This window comes from Micromesistius poutassou, assembly GCF_964030765.1.
Source record: "Micromesistius poutassou genome assembly, chromosome: 22".
Classification (NCBI taxonomy): domain Eukaryota; kingdom Metazoa; phylum Chordata; class Actinopteri; order Gadiformes; family Gadidae; genus Micromesistius; species Micromesistius poutassou.
This window is the reverse complement of record NC_140292.1, coordinates 8,150,477-8,172,474: the sequence shown is the minus strand read 5'-3', so window position 1 is coordinate 8,172,474 and position 21,998 is coordinate 8,150,477. Positions and strand designations below refer to the sequence as shown.

Sequence of the window (21,998 nt, the reverse complement as noted above, 5' to 3'; positions counted from 1 at the left end):
GACATTGGTCCGGCGTCAAGGCCCATTTGGAACCAATTTGAATTGAATTGATAAATGTGTGTAATTTCTGCAAGATTTTGGGTGCCGTGAACATGGACTAGAGGGGCAGTTGGACTCCCTAACATGTTTGTTTTTAGTCACCGTCTTCCCCTGCCAATTCACTTAGTAAGGTATAATGTACAGCGAGCCGGTCATTATCCTGAAATAAACCCTGGCAGAGTGAAGCACTATCCCAATGTGAAGTGGTGGGGTCTTGAATCACTCTAAAGAGGTTTATTTAGTGCCTGTGTTATGCCAATTTCTGCTCCCTTGTCAGATTTTGCTACCTAGTGGTTCTGCTCTATTGATCCACGGTGCAGTATTGGTGTAAAATACACATACTGTACCCCTGAAATCTCCAATAAAGACGTTTTTATACAGTATCAGAGTCTATCGAATCATGCTACCCTATCAAAAAGTGCTACCTTAAGTGTTTGGTAGCGTATTTAATCTGTTGACCAACTGCCTCTATCAAATGATGCTCCCACTACAGAAACATGTTATTTTACACTACTACTCACTCCATGTACACTATAAGAATATGGGGAGCATATTTTGATACTGTATTATAACGTATTGGAGATTTCAGGGGTACAGTATGTGTATGTGTACACAAATACTCAATAGGGTCGTCATGCGCATGTGCAGAACCACTAGGAAGCTAAATCTGATGGGTAGCAGAAATTGGCAGAATACCTGCTTATTGCACAGCTACTATGAGAAAATATATATAATTTGCCTCAGAATATAATATTATCATTGTATAACATATAATTGAGAAAACTCTTATCAATGAGAACTACTATACTGAGCCCCAGACACGCTACACAGCAGACGCATAGCGCAGGAAAATGATAAAATAGAAATTATATATTATATATTTATATTTTTACACATGTCAAAATTTCTGTAAGTGTATATCTCAATTAATTTAATAATTTATAGATTAGTAGTTGCAGTTACATATTTCAGGGTAGGAAATGGCCTCCTTTCAAAATTGTTAATATATATTTTACTATTCACTACTATCAACAAGTAGTTGCATTTATGCATACAGTTGCATTGTAGTCTGGCTACACCGTAGGCCAGGGTGTAGCGGGGGTGCATCATGGTCCCACCGTATGGATTATGTGACATCCCCATATCCTATAAAATGAAATAACTGAAGTTATAGGCCCCACATAAAACTAGAACCCTGTGTCTGGCGTCCACAGACTATGAACCTCTTGAGTACTCTGCATCTTCTTGCTCTTTTCAATTTGCCATCAAGGACGAGGTGCAGTTGATAGTTGAGGTAGAGAAATACAGCGAGTTGTATGACCCCAGAAACTGTTTATAGGAGGACAATTGAAAGAAAAAAAATACAACATTTGTAGAACAATTGGTGCCGTCATTGGAGCTTCAGGCTAGTTTGGCTGGAATATCGCCAATGTATGCAAAATCTACATTTGGTTGTTCACAACAATGAAAAACACTACATAAATTCCTAATTCAACACCATTAGTAAATGAACTAGCCATTAGTTAACTTTTAATTAACTGTGGGTGAAGGCTTATTTCTGCATTTACTAATATTAATTAATGGTGAATGATTGTACCGTCATTCTAAAGTGTCAAACTCTTTAATGGTTAACATAATAAAGCAGATCCTTTATGGATACAGGACTTGTTGTTCTCAGGTTGAAGGATCACCGCCCCATTTAACATGATTCAAGATTCAAGATGTTATATTTGTCATATGCACAACAATTACAGGTGCAGTCGCTCGCAATAAAATTCTTAAGTCTCAGGCTCCTTCAACATAACTGTAATGTATAATAATAACTAAGGTATAAATGGATGCAGCATAGAGTGAATTGTGAATGTAAACAGACATTTTCATCCAGATGTCGACTGTTATAAAGTTACATAATGGTGAGCTAGGTAGCTCAGGAGTTCAGCAGTCTTATGGCCTGTGGTATGAAACTGTCCCTGAGTCTGGTGGTGCGAGACCGGATGCTGCGGTAGCGTCTACAAGATGGCAGCAGCTGGAACAGTTTGTTGCTGGGGTGATGTGGGTCTTTTATAATCCGGTTGGTCTTCTTCCTGCACCGCTGAGTGAAGAGGTCCTCCATGGATGGCAACTCTGTCCTGGTAATGTGCTGGGCAGTTTTCACCACCCTCTGTAAGGGCTTATGGTTGAGGGTGGAGCAACTGCCGTACCAGGCGGTGATGCACCCTGTCAGGATAGTCTCTATGATGCACCTGTAGAAGTTGCAGAGTATCCTGGTGTCCATGTTGAACCTCCGCAGCCTGCGGAGGAAAAAGAGCCGCTGTATTGCCGTCTTTGTGATGGTGTTGGTGTGGTGAGTCCAGGTCAGCTCCTCGCTGATGTGGACCCCGAGGAACTTGAAACTGCTGACCCTCTCTACTGTCGTCCCGTTGATGGTGATGGGGGCATGTCCTATTCCCTGTCACATTTTGTAGTCCACAATCAGCTTCTTGGTTTCGCTGAGGTTGAGATGGAGGTTGTTGTCCTGGCACCAAGATGTCAGGGTTCTGACCTCCTCTCTGTATGCCCTCTCATCTTCGTCGGTGATCAGGCTGCTGACGGTTGTGTCGTCGGCAAACTTGATGATGTTGTTGGAGCTGTGTGTGGCCACGCAGTCATGGGCGGTTTCCTAACCACACTGCCTGGGGTCTCCCAATCAGGAAGCTCAGCCCCTTGTTGTCCTTTTACAGTCTGTTATTGTCCTTATACCGGTCCACATGTGTCTTGAGTTGAAGCCCTGAAAGTTAGACTCAACTCTGTCCCTGTATTGTCTCTTAGCACTGTTAATAGCTCTCCGGAGCGCATACCTGGACTTGCTGTCCTCCAAATCACCTGAGTTGTAGGAGGCGGTCCGTGCCTTAAGTTTGGCTCTGACTTCTCCTTTAACCCAGGGCTTCTGATTTCGGGAATGTCCGGTGAAGCAGCAGGTAGCCAAGGTAGATTGCCATTGTTTGTCGGTGGTGGTGAAAAAGTGTTTTTCACCGTAGTTTTGATGCGCAGAAGTTGTTTTATATCATATAGTATGGTAGGGCTCGCTTTGGTCATTCGCCTGCTACTAAGAGTTAGGTGTAAATATAAAAATAAAGTAATAAAAGAAGTTGAGGAGGAGCTTGAGACACGGCAGCCATCTGCGGCACCATTTTTAGAGTAGGGTTAGTGTGTAAGTGTGCTGTGTGTGTTGGGGGGGTGCTCAGTGTGCGTGTGTGTGTGTGTGTGTGGGGGGGGTGCTCTGTGTGTGTGGGTACATTCTTTATGCCAGCGTGAATCAGGAAGACAAAAGTAACGTTATTGAGTTCCAGATTTTTTTTTTTGATTGTTTGTTCCCAAGTATGAATTGTTATCTGATCTCTTAAATGTAAACCTTCTGCACGGCACAACTTTGAATCATTAAACAACTAATGAATGTACATAAAATATTTCAGTGATAATTTTCTGTTTCTGTCTGTATATTTTTTCATAGTAGCCATTCCAGAGTTGTGCTTATTTGTACAATTCTGTATATGAGTTTAATTCATATTGACTGATCAGATTCAAATTTAAAAGTTGGTGAAATGGTGATGAAGCACATTGTTACTCAAAATAATAAAGTAATTAGTGAAACTATCAACAAAAAAAGATGCTTTGTAATAATATTTTATTGCAGCTCATAATCTATTATAAACAAGAAGTCATATTTTATGACATGCCTTTATAAATGTACAATGATGCATTACATCTTATTCAGCTGCCTCCTTTCCCTGGGGAAGAGAACAAAAGATAGACATTAAACCAACATTTTTGTTTGCATTTCATTTCTTTCTCAGTCAATGGGCTAATAGAGTGATGAACTTACCTTGCCACCATCACGGCTCTTAGACCTCAGCTTGTTGACTTGAGTCTCAGCGATGTCAGCACGTTCCTCAGCCTCCTCCAGCTCATGTTGAACCTTCCTGCACTTGGACAGGTAAGAGTTGGCCTGCTCCTCCTGTAGGAACATACATATTTTGTTTAAATAAGAAGTACCAAAATTGATGCAACAACCGGATGTCGTTTCTACTTACCGCTTCCTCAGCCTGTCTCTTGTAAGCCTTCACCTTCAGCTGCAGCTTATCAACAAGATCCTGGAGTCTGGCACCATTCTTCTTATCCTCCTCAGTCTAAAGTGATGAAAATGGTTGTGCCCCAGACTCTTGACTGTAATCTTTTCTGATATACATTGATTTAAATATTATTTTCAATATAAGCTGGCATACCTGATAGGTGAGTTCCTTCACTCTCCTCTCATATTTCCGGACACCCTTAACAGCATCTACTCCACGTCTCTGTTCACCTTCAACCTCTGTTTCCAGCTCACGCACCTTAAGAAATCAAATATTTTCAATAAATATACTCTTTTATTATGCTGGAACTGTAAATACATCCATGTGTGACAGTATCTTACTCTGGACTCCAGTTTCTGAAGCTGCTTCTTGCCACCCTTCATGGCCAGGTTCTCAGCCTCATCCAGGCGATGCTGCAGGTCTTTCACTGTGACCTCCAGGTTCTTCTTCATCCTCTCCAGGTGAGAGCTAGTATCCTGCTCTTTCTTCAGCTCCTCAGCCATCATGGCAGCCTTACATAAAATATATCATATTAATTGAGAGTTCAAGCAATTTCCAATTCAATGAATTAACAAATAATAGCAAACCTACATCAGTGATGGCCTTCTTGGCCTTCTCTTCAGCATTCCTGGCTTCCTGGACGGTGTCGTCCACCTCACCCTGGACTTGGACCAGGTCAGTCTCAATCTTCTTCTTTGTGTTCAGAAGACTTGTATTCTGAAATAAATGTCAACGTTTGCAATGTTTATGACACATGTATAATCTCACTAAATATTAGGAAACTCATTTCTTGGAAGAATATGTTTGTTTGATTACCTGAGAGTGCAGAAGTCCAACGCGCTCACTGGCATCAATGAGCTCTTGCTCAGCTACTTTGCGGCCTCTCTCTGTCTGTTCCAGAGCTGCCCTCAGCTCCTCAATTTCAGCCACCATGAGACCGTTCCTACGGTCCACCATGGCAGCCTGCTCCTTCAGGTCTTCACCTCCTCTGACAGCATCATCAAGATGCAGTTGGGCATCCTAAAATGAAAATGAAACAACCATGGAAGATGTCACAACGGGATATTAATGTCCTTATATTTTAAGTCCTGGACATTAGTTTGTGTCATACCTTCAGTTGTCCCTGAACATTCCTCAGCTGCTTCTGGGCCTCAGCAGCCTGGCGGTTGGCGTGACTCAGCTGGATCTCCATCTCATTCAGGTCTCCCTCCATCTTCTTCTTGATTCTCAGGGCATCATTCCTGCTCCTGACCTCAGAGTCCAGTGTGCTCTGCATGGAGTCAGTGACCCTCAGGCTGTTCCTCTTGATCTGCTCCATCTCCTCATCCTTCTCAGCCAGCTTCCTGTCGACCTCACCCTTAATCTGGTTGAGCTCCAGCTGGACACGCAGGATCTTGGACTCTTCATGCTCCAGAGTACCCTAAATTATAAACCAGTGTTGGCATATTCATTCTATTTCATAATAACAAAGGTATCGCTTGATTTATTTGTATTTTTATTACAAGCACCTCAGCTTCCTCTAGGGCTGTCTGGATCTCACTCTTCTCTGTCTCCACTTGCTTCTTGGATTTCTCCAGCTCATGGATGCTCTTTCCAGTCTCACCAATTTGTTCAGTCAGGTCCGAAATTTCCTCTGTTAGGAGGGTTACATACTGTTGTTGTCATCAATTCCAATGAAGTTATATATGTAGTAATCTTGGCAACATTGATGCCAAAATGAACAGTTTAACTCACGTTGGAGGTTCTTGTTTTCACGCTTCAGGGTCTCCAGCTGATCCAGAGCTTCTTCATAGGAGTTCTTCATCTTGAAAAGCTCAGTGCTGAGAGAACGAGCCTCTTTCTGAGTTCCTTCAAGCTCTGCCTGGCCTTCCTCATATTTCTGCTTCCAATCAGCCAAAACCTGCACAATATTGTCAATAAGGCGGTACACGTTAATCATTTGAAGAAAAAAACATAGGATAATACAATTTAAACTGCCATCTCAATGAATGATAAAACACCTTGTCAAAGTTCCTCTGCTTCTTATCAAGGTTGGCAGCCAGTCCGTTGGCCCTCTCCACATCAATCATGAGATCCTCCACCTCACCCTGGAGTCTCTGTTTGGTCTTCTCCAGAGAGGCACACTTTGAGTTCACAGCCTCAATCTGTTCCTCAGCCTCCTGAAGGCGCTGGGCAAGCTTTTTCCTGTTAAAGTATCACATGGTTTAATTTGTGGACATTCATCAAATATAATGTCTACTTTAGCCAAAGTATTAAGTATTTGACTCACTTGGACTCCTCAAGCTCCTCCGTGCGCTGGATAGCATCAGTTTCATACTTGGTCCTCCACTGAGCCACCTCACCGTTGGCCTTGGACATTCCACGCTGCAGCTCAGCCTTGGCCTCCTGCTCCTCCTCAAACTGCTCCCTCAGAAGGTCACAGTCATGGCGGGCTGATTGCACACCATGAGCAAGAGCATTCTTGGCCTGCAAAAGGTGATTGACTTATTTAATTAACACATTTAAACATAGCATGAAAAAAGTAGCATGAATTAGCATGAAAGGATTATTAAAAAATTGTAAAGATGGTTTACCTTGACTTCTTCCTCATTTAGCCTCTTCAGCTCCTCAATCTGCTGAGTAAAGGCCTGCTTGCCTCTGGTAAGCTGGGAGACGAGACCCTCTTTCTCCTCGAGCTGACGACCAAACTCACCTAGGTGATGACATAAATTTTCACTATAAAATATAGCAATACCACATGTATTCCCTAAATATATGATTAGGGTTGGGTTGCATTTGTTGGAGGTTAGTGTTGAGGTTATGGTTAGGGCTATTCTAATATGCAGGTTTGTTTTTAAGTAATTGTGAATACTAACCATTCTCTGTCAGCAGTCTTGCTCTCTGAGCACTGATGTCATTTATCTGGCGAGCATTCTCATCACTCTTAGCCTTGATTTCACTCAGCTGGTCCTCCAGAGTACGGCACATCTTCTCCAGATTTCCCTGGTGATACAATGTTTTAGTTGTTAGCAAAAGTGGTTTCTTATATAGATTATATAGTATTAATTATAATATTGGATATTTTATTTCAAAGATATTTCACCTTGGACTTAGCAACTGCCTCCATGTTGCTGGAGAGGTCATCAATCTCCATCTTGAACTCGCTCTTCTCCTTCTCAAGCTTCTGCTTGACACGCTGGAGGTTGTCAATCTGCTCTCCCAGCTCTGCTACACTGTCAGCCTGCTTCTTACGCAGAGCTGCAGCAGTGGCTTCATGCTGCAGGGTGGACTCCTCAAGGTCACGACGCAGCTTCTGGAACTCAGCCTCACGCTTCTTGTTCATCTCAATCTGAGCAGCAGTGGCTCCACCAGCCTCCTCAAGCCTCTCACTGATCTCTTCAAGTTCTCTGGAGAGATCAGCTCTCTGCTTCTCAACCTTGGCACGAGCAGCACGCTCAGCCTCAATCTCTTCCTCCAGCTCTTCAATACGTGCCTAATAAGTAAGGAATACATAATGTTTTGTAAAAATTAGGGTTGGGCAAAGATTTAAAGTTTTAATCGCGATTAATCGCATAGTTTGGTCAGTTAACTCGCGATCAATCACACTTTTAATATTCTATTTAAATCCACTCCAATTAAAGTTAAATTAGATCATCAAATGGAATGACACATTATCATTCATACCAAATGTACTTAATAAGCAAAAACTAGACCAAGTGATCTCGAGGGAGTTTTATTGACTTACTCAGTGTGGGTTGAATATGAAACTTACGGAACACCACAGATTTGGGATTTGTAAACAGGCAGTTAATTAGTACAATTGTACAATAGTACAATAGTTAAATTCAATTAAGTAGCACCACAGATCATCACAGGAATTGTGAACGGGCTGTCACTTGCTGCAATTGTAATCAGGCAGTCACTTACTGCAAGTGTAATTGAATGTAGAGTAAGTGGAACTAAAAACAAAAATGATTTCTGACATGAATGTTGACATTCTGTGGGCAATTTGTCATAAATCGCATTAAAATATGATTGTGTTAATGCGTTATTAACACGTTAACTTGCCCAGCCCTAGTAAAAATGTACTATTATTTATGGTACATTGATGTGGGATTGTCATATAAATTGTCTTACTTGAAGCTCCTTGATCTTCTTCTGAAGCTGAGCACCCATGGACTGCTCATCCTCAATCTTGCTTAGAAGCTGACTTGTCTCAAAGTCCTTCCTGATGATGAAACAATACCACACAACTTAATAGCATACAAATCATATACATATGAATGTATGAATCTTTAAAAACAAAGCATAATTAGTTTGATGCCATTACTTTTTGATTTTCTCATCAGACTGCTGTTTGTCGTTCTCGAGATCCATGATGGATTCCTGTGCCAGTTTCAGATCACCCTCAAGCTTTCTCTTGGATCTCTCAAGGTCCATACGGAGCTTCTTCTCTTGCTCCAGAGAACCTTCAAGCTGGATGTCAATAATTGAAAATAATTAAGAACAATAAAATGCAATATTGAATATTCACTCAACTGCATGACTGATCTGAGCTTTTCTCACATCATCAACTTGCTGTTCAAGCTTGGTCTTGGCCTTGGTCAGAGTGTTGACTTTGTCTTCCTCTGCCTGCAGGTCATCAAGAGTCTGCTGATGTGACTCTTGGAGGGCTTTCTTCTCCTTTGTCAGCTTAGCAACACTCTCATCCTGAGACGCCATCTCCTCAGTCAGGTTCTTAACCTAAACAAAACAAAATGATGTGTAATACATGCTTATTTGTGTTTTATTTTATTCTATCTCCTTTCAAAGAATCTTTACAAACCTTGTTCTCAGTGGCATGTTTCTCCTTCTCCACTTTGGCCAAGGTAAGCTCCAGGTCATCAATGTCCTTCTTGAGCTCAGAGCATTCATCCTCCAGTTTCCTCTTCTTGGCAGTCAGCTCAGCATTCATTTCCTCTTCATCCTCCAGTCTCTCAGTTGTCTCCTTGAGTTTGGCCTCCAGCTGGATCTTACTCTTGATGAGTCCCTCACACCTCTCTTCAGCATCATTCAGATTATCTCCATCCTGTTTAAATTGTGTCGTCATATCAGTCATATCAAATGTCATATCAAATGTCATATCACATGTATCTCATTGTGTGTACATGTTGAGACAAATACATTTTTTTACTTACAGAGGCCAATTGCAATGCAAGGTCATTCTTCTCCTGCAGTAGAGAAACCATCTTCTCCTCAAGTTCCTTCTTCTTGGCCAGGGCAGTGGCCAGATCTGTCTTCATCTTCTCATAGTTCTCCTTCATCGCAGAGAGCTCCTTCTCAGTTTCAGCACTCTTCAGAAGAGGTTTGATCTTGTAGTACACCTTCATCCATGGCCAGGTTTTGACATTCATGAATGAGCGGATGTTGTACTGAATAGTGTAAACAGCTTCCCTGTGGCGCAAAGGCAGTCCATTTACTAAACAATTATTGGTTTTACAAAATAGCATATCTTCCTATGTATCTTTTGAAACATACCTTGTAGCTGTCATCTTCACATACTCCTTCCTCATGAGGTAAGCACGACAGAGAGCCTGAATCATTCCGACCAAAGATGCCAGCTTCTCATCTCGCAACTCCTCAAGAGTACCCAGAAGACCAGCTTTGAAGAACACCTTAAGGTAAGAAATGCATCTAGTCAGAGAGTAACGTTCAATCAAGTACATATATACTTATTGACAACAATAAACAGACCTTGGTGTGTCCAAATTTGTACTCATCGTGAGGCACATCAATGGACCCAAGCAGCTTCTCAGAAGCCTTCTTGTTGTCAATGAACTGTCCCTCCGGAATGACACTAGCATTCAGTACTTTGTATCTGTAGGAGTGCAATGTTAAGTGTTTAAATGTTAGGTGCATATAAAAGTTAAAGTTTTAAATATGTAAATCAATTTATTGTATAATCGTGACAATATAATTGTTCTGTCAATGAGGTAATACCTCTGCTTGAAGTCAGCATAGAGGATTCTGCTGGGGAAGCCCTTTCTGCAGATTCTGATGCCCTCCAGTACACCGTTACATCTCAGCTGGTGGATAACCAGGTGGTTCTCCATCATTCCTGTGAAATGTTATAGATTGCTTACTTATAAAATATGACATTCATTTAGCCATATCCTACTACAACACCAACCTCTCATCATATTATTTGAAGAAATATTACCTGGTACTTTTGACTCATTGGGAATGAGACAACGCACAAAGTGAGGATGGGTGCTCCTCAAGTTGGTCATCAGTTTGCCCAAGTTCTCCTAAAGACACATCACAGAATAAAATATAGAAAAATATATACAAATGAACTGATAACAAACAAATTCATAGAATACATATGAAATTGTATCAAATTACATATATTTCTACATTAATTTGCTTGTTAACCCTTACCCTGAATTGTGAAGACACAGTCTGCATGGAGCCACCCTTCTTCTTGCCTCCCTTCTTTGCACCCCCAGTCTCTGTTTTAAATTATTGGTAATTAGTAACATTTTTCAAGTTTTTGTTTATAAAATAGAGGCAATAAATGGCTTCAAAATAAATGTGTATTATATCATGGATGAACAGTTATCAACTATGGTTACATGATATGAATATGTACCTTCAACTACAGCTGGATACAGGACAGGCAGCAGTTTGTTTGAGGACTTCTGGTACAGTCCAATAACAGAGTCATTCAGGGGATCCTTGTTCTTGTCCAGCCAGCCCGTGACGCTGTAGGCCACGGTACCAGCATAATGCACCATGGCGAAGTCAGCGTCAGCCTTTCCCTTTGCAGGCTTTGGCTTCTCAAATGCTTTGTTTTTGCCAAGATGCTGTTCATACAGCTTGTTCTTGAAGGAAGTGTCTGAGGCTTTGGGGAACATGCACTCCTCTTCAAGGATGGAGAAGATGCCCATTGGCTATTTAGAAAGAAATATCAGGAAACATTATGATAAGATGGTTTTGAATCAGACTTAGAACTGTGATATTTAGTTATACAATGATGTTTACCTTCTCAATAAGCTCAATGCAGGCAGCCAAGTCCATACCGAAGTCAATGAACTCCCAGATAATACCCTCCTTCTTGTACTCCTCTTGCTCCAGGACGAACATGTGGTGGTTGAAGAACTGTTGCAGTTTCTCATTGGTGAAGTTGATGCACAGCTGCTCCATGCTGTTGTACTGTTATAGAACATTAGTTTAGCAAATGTTCATCCACGTAGACACTTATTTTAGCTGGGGAAATTGTTATTATAATAAATGCAATCTTACATCAAAGATCTCAAAACCAGCAATATCCAGCACACCAATATAGGATGATCTTGCTTGCTTGGTGTCCAGCATCTGGTTGATACGGATGACCATCCACAAGAACATCCTCTCATAGATAGACTTGCCCAGGGCACTCACTGAGTTATACACCTAGAGCAGGGTGGAAGAACAGATATACATGAAAATGACTACTATTACAATGATGTTTCGATAATCATTCCATGGTATTAACATACCTGAGGTACTGTCTGTCCCTTAGTGACAAACTCATTTCCGACCTTCACTCTGGGGTAGCACAAACCCTTGAGCATGTCAGCAGCGTTGAGACCAAGCAGGTAGGCAATTTTGTCGGCCTCTGCATTTTTTTTTATGAAAGAAAGAATGATGACAATGATTGTACAGATAGTGAATACAACAATTTACAGTAAAGCTGGACTTTGGAAATGTCCAGTGTTTTTTTGAAAACATTTTGAACTCACCCTCATTGCCATCAGGCTCAGCCTGCTCCTCACGCTGCTTCTGCTTGAACTTCATGTTACCGTGGTGAAGCACAGCACCAGTAAACTTGTAGATGGCCATCTTCTCCTCATTATTGAAACCCAAAATATCAATAGCATCCTGTAGGAAAACAAATTATATAATATTAAATGAAATTCCAAGAATATTCAAAGAGTCTCTATTAACATATAGCATATAGAAACATATAGAGCTTTCGTGAATCTGCTGTACATACAGCCCTCCAAGTTTTCTGATCGGCCCAGAGTCCATAGATATTTTTTGGTCCCGGTTAGTCCCTGCCTGTTAAAATAGCTACCTAAGGTAGCTGTTAACATTGACTCACATCAGTAGCATCCAGCTCCTCTTTGTCATCAATGCTGGCCACAGTGATCTGACCCTGACTGCACATGGGGAAGTCGTAGGGGTTGGTGGTGATGAGGGTCATTTCTGCAGAAAATATAATATGGTCATTTTAATGATTCAATTTTAAACTTGAGTGACAAATATTGAAACCTTCAATTGTTATTTTTGTACTTCAAAGTCCTGAATGATAAGTTAAAGGCAAGCCTATAGAATAACAATACATCTTACTGCAACATTTATTTCTCACTACTAAACCATCTTACCAACAATCTCAGGTTTGTGGTTGGTCATCATCTGGTAGAAGATGTGATAGCCTCTCTCATCGGGAAGCTGGAATGTCACTCGGGACTTCTCCAGCAGATCTTCAAGGTTTTAAAATAATAGTACAAAGTTTTGATTGACATTACTAGATCAAAACCTATTCCCCCCATAATGAGCATTAAAGGGATAGTCCGTTTTTTTGCACTTTAAGTTGGGAGAAGTTTAGGTTTCTTTATAGCCCCGTCAGATCCCAGTGTACAGGTCGATGGGCATGAAACAAGTGCAAAGAATTGTACTTTTCCTTTATTTGTTGTTATTTGGGTAGAAGATACTTACAAGTTTCAATGTCAGCACTGGCCAGTTTACCAGTTGCACCAAAATGGATTCTGATGAATTTACCCTGTACAAAGCCTCATTTCAGTTTTTGTCAAAGATCAAGTATTTAATTTAATTTATTTGACATACTAAGTTTGTACTTACGAAACGAGATGAGTTGTCATTTCTCACGGTCTTGGCATTACCGTAGGCCTCCAGCAGGGGATTGGCTGCAATAATCTGGTCCTCCAGTGACCCCTATGATAAAAGTTACAGTATTGATCCTCAGTTCTCAGAGCATCGCTACATCTCTGGTGTTTCATGTCATTTGTGATGATACATTTCTTATATAGTATACAGATTTTATGTTTTCTTAAGCATACCTGAATCTTGGAAGCTTGTTCCTTCTTCTTGTCAGTAGCCACTGAGATGGTAGCAAAGTACTGGATGACACGCTTGGTGTTCACAGTCTTTCCAGCACCGGATTCTCCACTGGGTATGAAAAGAAGGTAATTTGGAGTTTTTTTTTCATTGTCTGATTCTTCGTGAGATTTTTGTGAGGTATTTTTTTACTTGTAATGTTAAATCATCCAACTAAACATCAACAGATATAAACTTACGTGATCAAGACAGACTGATTCTGTCTATCTGCAAAATAAATCAATCAAAGTATTACATTTATTCAAACATTTCGACCATACATCATTACATTTATTTTGGCCAGATTTGCTTATACATACCAGTGAGCATGTTCTGGATGGCGTTGTCAGAGACAGAGAAGATGTGGGGTGGTGCCTCCATACGCTTCTTGCCTCTGTAGGCATTGACAACCTCCTGATCGTACACTGGGAGCCACTTGTAGGGGTTTACAGTGGCGCAGAACAGCCCGGAGTAGGTCTGAAGGAAATCATTCAGAGATTATCATTAATATGATCTTGTATATCATTAAGTATTATTTTATTTTATTTAGTTGGTAAAATATCTTACGTAGATCATCCATGCTGCATAACGCTCTTTGAGGTTATACAACACAGAGGCTTCATTGAGATGGGTCATCATGGCCATGTCCTCAATTTTGTCGTACTTGGGAGGATTCATGGGTGTGACATCATCATCCTTGACTGTCCTCTCCTAAAAATGGCACAAAAAAACGGTGACATTTGGAAAACATTGCAAAAAAAAATCTTTATGGCAATAAATTAAAAGCAGCCTACCTCTTCTGTAGCCAACACTTTAACAGTGGTTTTGCCACCCTCCTTCTTAATGATGGTACACTTGACGTACAGCTCCTTAGCATCAGCCACATATGCAGCACTCTTGGCATCAAAGGGCGCATTCTGGGCCTCAATCCTCTCCTTCTCTGGCTTACGGAGGTAAATCGCAGCCTTGCCATAATAGGCCATCTCTGCGTCCGTACTCATGGTGGCAGCTTACTGTCAGACAAAGATAATCAGATGTTTTGATGCATCTCATATGCTGAAATTGTTCTAATACAGATCAGAATGGCTTGGGTGAAATAACTCTTACCTTGTTCTTCTTCCCAATGAGAAATATTGTGTCAGCCCTTAAATTGAAAGACATGTTAGTTGCACAATTTAACACAGAGGAAAGTTGTAGCACCATGACGAGGTGCAGTGTATTGTAAATGCTGGTTCATATTTCTTGAAATATTTCTTGCAATCACACTGCATGACATGCATTGGTCATTCAATGCATGTGGTCAATAGATTATATTTGTTTAAAGGTCCAGTGTGTAGGATATAGTGCCAACTAGGGGAACGGACTTGGCAGAAATGGACTATAACATTCATGAGTAGGTTTAAATTACTGTATACTGCCATTAAAATAAGAATCATGTTATCGAAAGCAACCTATATTCACTAATGATGGGTCGTTCGCGACCGAATCAGTTTGAATGAACGACTCTTTAACAAGAACGAACTGACCTGATTCCCTGTTTCAGTTCGTCTCATTCGTTCTACGAGACTCGACTCCCAGACCCGCCCACTAGTCGCTGAATCGCTGAATGTGTTAGTGGTGAAAGGAACTTAGTTAATGTTGTATTGTTGTGTTGATTGATGATCGTTTGCACCATTGCACGATTGTGATTCGTTTGAATGAGAGCGAGGGAGGAGCTGAGTCTGAACAACTCAGCTGAGAACTGATTCACCGCTACCGGAAACGTGACTGAACGAACAAACGATTCGAACGATTCTTCTTGGCGAAATGTCCGACGCAAACTGATTCAAGCAAATGCAAATGAAATCCATCACTAATATTCACGTGCCGCAGTGCAAGGAAACATTTGCTTGTAGCTCCAACTGCCATCGAGATAGATGATCAATACAAAGTTTTATGTATTGATCATTTATCTCGATGGCAGTTGGATATGGCGGAGAATATATGATCCTGGTGCTCGTACATTTAAAGTCCCTTTTCCTCAAAGGAGACGGTATAGTCCCGTTCAGTTCCATGATTTGTTATTATTTATTGATGTGGAAAAAGATGTAACGAACTATCACATTCAATATAAAAGGACCTTTACTTGTACGCCATGACATATAGTTTTACATTTACAGACTAAATAACTGAACACAATTAATTAATCTATCAAATAACCTCATCAATTGACTCTTGGCTACTCAATGCTGTCGTAGGTGATAACATAATTTTTGCATAACTATAATAATCTCTAGATTACACAAGAATATTAAGTTAATGTCAAACAGAGCATTCAAGTTTTTAATGCACGAGAGTTGTATCTACATTCTGACTTACCACTAGTTGTTACTTCCTCAACTGCCCTGAGAGCTGTTCATCCCTCTGGGTCCTCTTATATACTTGGCCACAGGGTAAGCCCACACTCAATATGGGCATGAGGGGTAAACCCTCTTATAGCTTTGGTTTATATTTCATATGGGGTTTATTACCTACTTACTTACTATTGACATGTGTACATGAATACCAATTCTAATGCATTGCTTATTCTGTCTTAAATGATAGCACACAGCACAGTTTTATGTGTACTGATTTATTACCTTTCAGGATAAAGCAAATCCAGAATGTCACTAATAGTTTTCCACAAATTAATATTTAATACTTTTTAATTCACATTTCACTTTGAGCTGCCTATTTAACTATGATTTCGTGCAAATTTTGTGCAAATAACTAACTGTGGTTTTATGTTTAGTTATGAAAGTTTCATAAAATTATGTAACTGGAAGTTATGTGTCAACCTTAGGAAGTGATTGACCTAGTTGCAGAATATAAAAAATATTCTGAAGAAAGAAATTTAGGCTAATTTAGGCTAATTTAGGCTAAAGTGGCACAGAGCCACTTAAGCCACTTATTGTTTGGGGAGAACCCTGATGTAAATATTGCACGGTTGATCCTAAATTGATAGTCAATATATTTCCTTAATTTCTCCATGTGATAGAAAGCAGAGCGCACTGCCCCCGACATAATAAGACTCAGACAGGGAGAGAGTAGATAACAACTTTATTAATCCCCAAGAGGGGGATTGTTACAACAGCCCAGCAGCAGTGGAAAACACAGGATAAGATGAAACAATCAAAATATAAAGTACTAATGAAAACAAAAATGTAAATGCTAAAGTAAAGACAAACAGAACAAACAGGGCCAACAAAACAGACGGTATATACAATATGAATTATAGTGTATAGTGTAAATTTAAAAAGTGTAAATTATAAAGTGACTAAGTACCAGTACTTCACGGTATATTAAGGTATATAAATGTAAATTATATCAAAGAGAAGTGGCCCAGTGATCAAGTATATATATATAATAAGTATGCAGCAAGCAGTTATTTCATAGGATGATAACAAGATTAATCAGTCACGTACAGTATTTGGTCGTTTGAATTGGTTAGTCAATCTTCATTCAAATGATATAAATAATTTGAAATTTGAAATAAATGAAAAACTGAAAAAAATAACATTTTAATATTGTTTACGACATTGATGTATTTTAATATGTTCATAGGCACAATATCCATCTTATTCAAATGGATATTGTGCTATACCTCCTGTACACCAGGAGGTGTAGGACCAGAGCCTGCAGGATCATGAGGGATCCCCATCACCCTATAAATGGTCTGTTCAATCTGCTACAGTCAGGCAGACTCCTTTGCTGCCACGATACACGAATAGAGCGGCTAAACGGAGCTTCTTCCAACAGGCCATCAGGAACATCAATGCCCACCCCACCAGTGCCCCCTTTGATTCACTCAAACACATTCTCTGACAATGTCAATCACAAACAACACTACAAGTGCCTGACAGATATTGGACATTGTATACAGTCACCTCTCCATTCATTGCACTGCTTCTGTGTCACTTTTACATTTCACTGCACTCACTTATATGCATGTGACAAATACAAATTCATGAATCTTCAGCAGAGACCTTAACCTGGGGATTTTTTTATTTTTTTTAACCATTAGTTGTTATATTAAAACAGTGCAGTCCCAGTTTCACATGGGACTATTATGTTCTGTGCATTAGTTTGAATTGTAATCACTTAAATTGTATGAGCTGGAGTGTATATTTAAACACATCTGTGACCACTCCTCATCATCAATATTTTCAACAAGATCAATTTCCAATTTAATTTAGCTATGAAGTTTGGAAAATACTACATCAAAACTTGGTAACATCTTAGATAGTCTTTGGATCCACTAGTGTTGTTTGATTATTGTTATTGGTATTATTAATATATTAATGTATTATCAATACTAAGTAAACTCAAGCAACTTTTGCCCCACTTTTTTTTTATTAAATTGGGTTTTGATTAAGTGTCATGGCTCAGAACACTGAGACTAATTGAAAACACAATTTGATCTAAACAAGCAGCTGAAGTGAGATCAAAAACAGGAAACTGGTCTCACCACTCGTAGGACTTGTCCACAGTCAATCAGACATTAAATGATCCCATGTGGTTAGAGCAGGCCCCATACCTCTTGGACAACATGTGCTACTCTGCCCTCAGGGAACGAATATTAAAAAAATGTGCAACAAATGTTTTGCCAAATGAGTGCTTTATAAAGTCTACATTAGTATAGACTTATCCACTGCATATTGCAGTGGATAGTATGTATAGTATGTAAGACCTCATCTAAAGATACATAAATTGAGAACGTCCATAAAAGCAAGTGAAAGTCTATAAATAAAACAGGCTTACATCGTAACATCCATAGCTGGCAACCCTCATGGAATGCCAAGTGCTCAACTAAGTTTTATGACACCATGCTATGTATCACACTGTGGGAACCAGATATATTTAAAATGGTGTACCATTACATTTGGGGGGGGGGTTATGCGCGATCGCGGGCAGATGAGATTGTTGACGGGGGGGGGGGGGGGGGTGCGCGATCACGGGCAGACGAGATTGTTGACGGGGTGGGGGGGGTTATGCGCAATCGCAGGCAGACAAGATTGTTGACTGGGTGGTGGATGCCCGTTAGGCCAGGTTTTTGCAGTCGTGGGTCGGCCATATGACGAATATACAGTGGTGTCTTTGATCGAAGTTAGCAACAGGCTAGCTTGCCCAACTCCCCAAGTGTCTTTGGATGATGCATGTGTATCTCTAGAAGAACGGTCCAAACTGCAGCAAATGTTGACAGAGTTCGCTAATATATTTAGCGCTCATTCTCGTGACTATGGCCGGACATCATTAACCACGCACAAAATTTATACTGGTGACGCTCCACCCATTAAACTACGCCCTTACAGAACATCCCCTGCAACGCAGGGGGTCTTGCAACAGGAAATGTCAAAACTTTTAGAACATGGGGTGATTGAGGATTCTTGTAGTCCATGGTCAGCACTGGTGGTGCTTGTAAGGAAGAAAGACGGTACCCACCGTTTTTGTGTGGACTTCTGGCGCCTAAATTCGGTCACAATTAAAGATTCACATCCGCTTCTGTGGGTTGATGACACATTGGACAGACTGTCTGGGGCTAAAATTTTAGCCGTCTAGCTTGCCAGTCAAGACGTTCCCCTGTGCCCCGGCCCCAGGCGCCTTTGGTCTCCATCTCCCCTGACCATCCCTTCTAAATTGTTGCTGCTGACATAACCGAATTGCCCATGTCAACCAAAGCCCACTGATGTGTTTTAGTAATGATGGATTTGTACACAAAGTTTGTCAACCTTTACCCTTTAAAGGATCAGACAGCTGTCTCGGTCGCACACTGCATCTTTGAACAGTACATACCACAGCATGGAGTCCCAGAAGCACTGCACTCTGATCAAGGCAGGCAGTTTGAATCAGATCTGGTGAAACAGCTTTGCAGTCTCTTGTCCATTCGTAAACTGCGCACTTTGCCTTACCACGGCCAATATGATGGGGCGGTAGAGCGTTATAACCGCACACTATAAGAGCTTGCCAAATACCTCCTGGAGGTGGGGAAAGAATGGGATGACCATTTCCCCCAGATTGCACTTGCTTATAACACAGTTACACACACAAGCACCCGGTTCACACCTTTCTTTTTTGCCCATGGCCGTGAAACACGAATTGCCCTTGATAGTCTGTTTACACAGGAACCAGGTCACACTACAGCCACTAGTGGAACTCCTGCTGCGACAATGTCAGTACTATTACTGTCACCTGAAGTTCACTCCATACAAGGCAGGGGACCTGATTTTAGTGGATGATCCAGCCCACCAGCGCAACAAATTAGCTCCGCGTTGGATTGCCCCACATGAAGTCATTCAACCACTAGCCCCTTCTGATAACTCCCCGCCTGTCACCTTTTTAGTGCGTGACCTTTCCCGCCCTGCTGCCAAACCCAAAGTTATCCATTATAACCGTACCAAACCATTCATTAGTGATCCATCACATTGCTACGAATTCTGTGAAGCATCTTTACTATGCTTCACGGAGAGCTGGTCCAACCTGATGCGCCCGACTCCCTGTTTGAGATCAGTGGATTTACTCTTGTGCGAGCTAACAGAGACACTAATTCTGGAAAGTCCAAAGGAGCAGGAATCATCACGTATATAAATTACCTCTGGTGTCGTCAGTTCACTGTAAGAGAAACAATTTGCAATGCGAATGTGGAGTTACTGTGCATATGTTTAAGACCCTTTTATCTACCTCAGGAATTTGGAAGTATCCTGCTGTGTGTGGTGTATGTGCCGCCAAGTGGTAAAGCGGCGCAAGCGGCCGCTACTATCGCGGACTGTGTTCACAACCTACAACAGAGATATCCAGGCGCCCCTGCTATTGTGATGGGGGATCTGAATCACTGTTATTTGAATAGCTTTCTGCCTGGTTTTAACCAGTTTGTTAAAAGTCCGACCAGGAAAGATAAGATCCTTGACAAATGCTATGTGAACCTTAAAATGGCATATGAATCTAGAATTCGACCCCCCATAGCTAACTCTGACCACAACGTGGTGTATTTGATCCCTACCTATAAAACAAAACTAAAGTGTAGTAAACCAGAGGAGAGGGAAATAAGGAAACGGTCACCTGAAAGCAGAGAGAGGCTGGGAGCCTGCTTTGATTGTACAGACTGGGGTGTCCCAGTCTGTACAATTCCAATTCCACAGCAGCTCCGTAGATGAAACCACCACTGTAACCAGTGACTATATTAACTTCTGTGTGCAGATGGCTATCCCTACGAAGAAAATCAAGATCTATCCTAATAATAAACTGTACATGACCAGAGACATCAAAAACGACATTAACGACAGGAAAGCTGTGTTTAAGAACAAGGACTTAGCCAAACTTAGGAATTTGGAGAAAAATAACTTGAAGAAAAAACTAAGGGAAGCGAAACAGGCTCACGGAAAGCGTCTAGAGGAGTCATTTCATGCAAACAACCCTAAAAGACTCAGGGACACTATGAAAAATATGACCGGCATGTCTCCATCCAATAAGCCTATTGTGATGGATAATGAACTGGTGTTTGCTAATGATTTAAACAGCTTTTTCTCTCGCTTTGAGTCTGAAAATGGTGAAATAGATAAATGTGTAGAACTACTTGATTTGATTAAGCCTACTAGGGAGGACAGAATCACTATCAGTGAGGATGAAATTAGGCGCACCTTCCAGCATCTCAACTCAAAGAAAGCTCCTGGCCCTGACCAAATTATCCCCCTCATCTTGAAAGATTTTGCCACAGAATTGGCACCTGTGTGGCAGCCTATCTTTCAACATATTGTGGATAATCCCCACACCATCCCACAAGCGTGGTTAACTGCTTACATTAAACCTCTTGCAAAAAAGCCAAATCCTAAAGAACACCATGATTACAGGCCTATAGCACTTACATCCGTTATCATGAAAGCACTGGAAAAAATGATGGTCCATCATCTCAACAATGCCATACTTAATTTGCAGGATCCATTTCAATTTGCATACAAGCAAGGCCGCAGTACAGAGGATGCAGTCGTTACACTGGTACACCTAATCTCCAAACATCTCGACAAACCAAAATCCTATGTGAGAGGACTTTTCCTAGATTTTTCATCCGCATTCAATACAATACAGCTGGACTTGCTTCTCACTAAAATTGCTCAGTTACACATTAACCCTTTTGTTATTCAGTTTTATCATATGTTTCTCACTGACAGGACTCAGCATGTAAAGGTTAATAAGACACTGTCCTCCCCCATCAAGACCAGAGTTGGGGCACCCCAGGGATGCATTAGTTCACCCGTTTTATTTACTCTTTACACGGCAGACTGTAACACCTGCGAGTCAAACCAGTTTCTTCTGAAATATTCAGATGATTCTACCTTAATATCGCTGATGACTGACAGTGATGACCCAAGACAGTACCAGTGTAGTGTTGACCGGCTAGTGGATTGGTGTGACAAAAACCTGATTATCTGATCTGATTATCAACACTAAGAAGACAAAGGAAATCATTTTTGGTCTTGCTCCTGGTGGTACGACACCGCCTGTGGCCATCCATGGTATTGATATTGAACAAGTTCCATCTTACAAATATCTGGGGGTGATGATAGATGCAACCTTATCATGGTCCCCTCATATTTGTAAGAGGGTACAGCAGCGTATCTATTCCCTACACAGACTTAGATCGTTTGGTGCTAGCAGTCAGAGACAGATTTTGTCTCTCTTTTATACGTCTGTTGTTCAAACTGTGATATTGTACTGTAG

The 21,998-nt window shown here is 40.9% G+C and overlaps 2 protein-coding genes across 2 annotated transcripts; both read right to left on the bottom strand.

The window, feature by feature from the left end:
- Positions 1-1,966: 1,966 nt before the first annotated feature.
- Positions 1,967-11,990, bottom strand: LOC311367587 (myosin heavy chain, fast skeletal muscle-like; the record flags this gene model as incomplete). The annotated part of the gene is made up of 32 exons (XM_084486410.1): positions 1,967-2,488; positions 2,582-2,666; positions 2,877-2,965; positions 3,902-3,982; positions 4,110-4,205; positions 4,302-4,406; positions 4,490-4,603; positions 4,740-4,865; positions 4,965-5,168; positions 5,401-5,568; positions 5,657-5,781; positions 5,883-6,048; positions 6,149-6,332; positions 6,418-6,614; positions 6,722-6,840; positions 7,004-7,130; positions 7,231-7,620; positions 8,265-8,355; positions 8,458-8,603; positions 8,694-8,870; positions 8,953-9,195; positions 9,305-9,560; positions 9,645-9,781; positions 9,861-9,984; positions 10,107-10,224; positions 10,327-10,414; positions 10,548-10,618; positions 10,759-11,059; positions 11,151-11,321; positions 11,412-11,561; positions 11,648-11,766; positions 11,891-11,990. 32 exons carry the CDS (start codon positions 11,988-11,990, stop codon positions 1,967-1,969), a joined length of 5,190 nt encoding a protein of 1,729 aa, XP_084342536.1.
- Positions 11,991-13,464: 1,474 nt separating this feature from the next.
- On the bottom strand, positions 13,465-14,269 carry LOC311367670 (myosin-1-like; the record flags this gene model as incomplete). The annotated part of the gene is made up of 4 exons (XM_084486485.1): positions 13,465-13,496; positions 13,589-13,745; positions 13,836-13,979; positions 14,063-14,269. 4 exons carry the CDS (start codon positions 14,267-14,269, stop codon positions 13,465-13,467), a joined length of 540 nt encoding a protein of 179 aa, XP_084342611.1.
- Between the last annotated feature and the right edge of the window lie 7,729 nt (positions 14,270-21,998).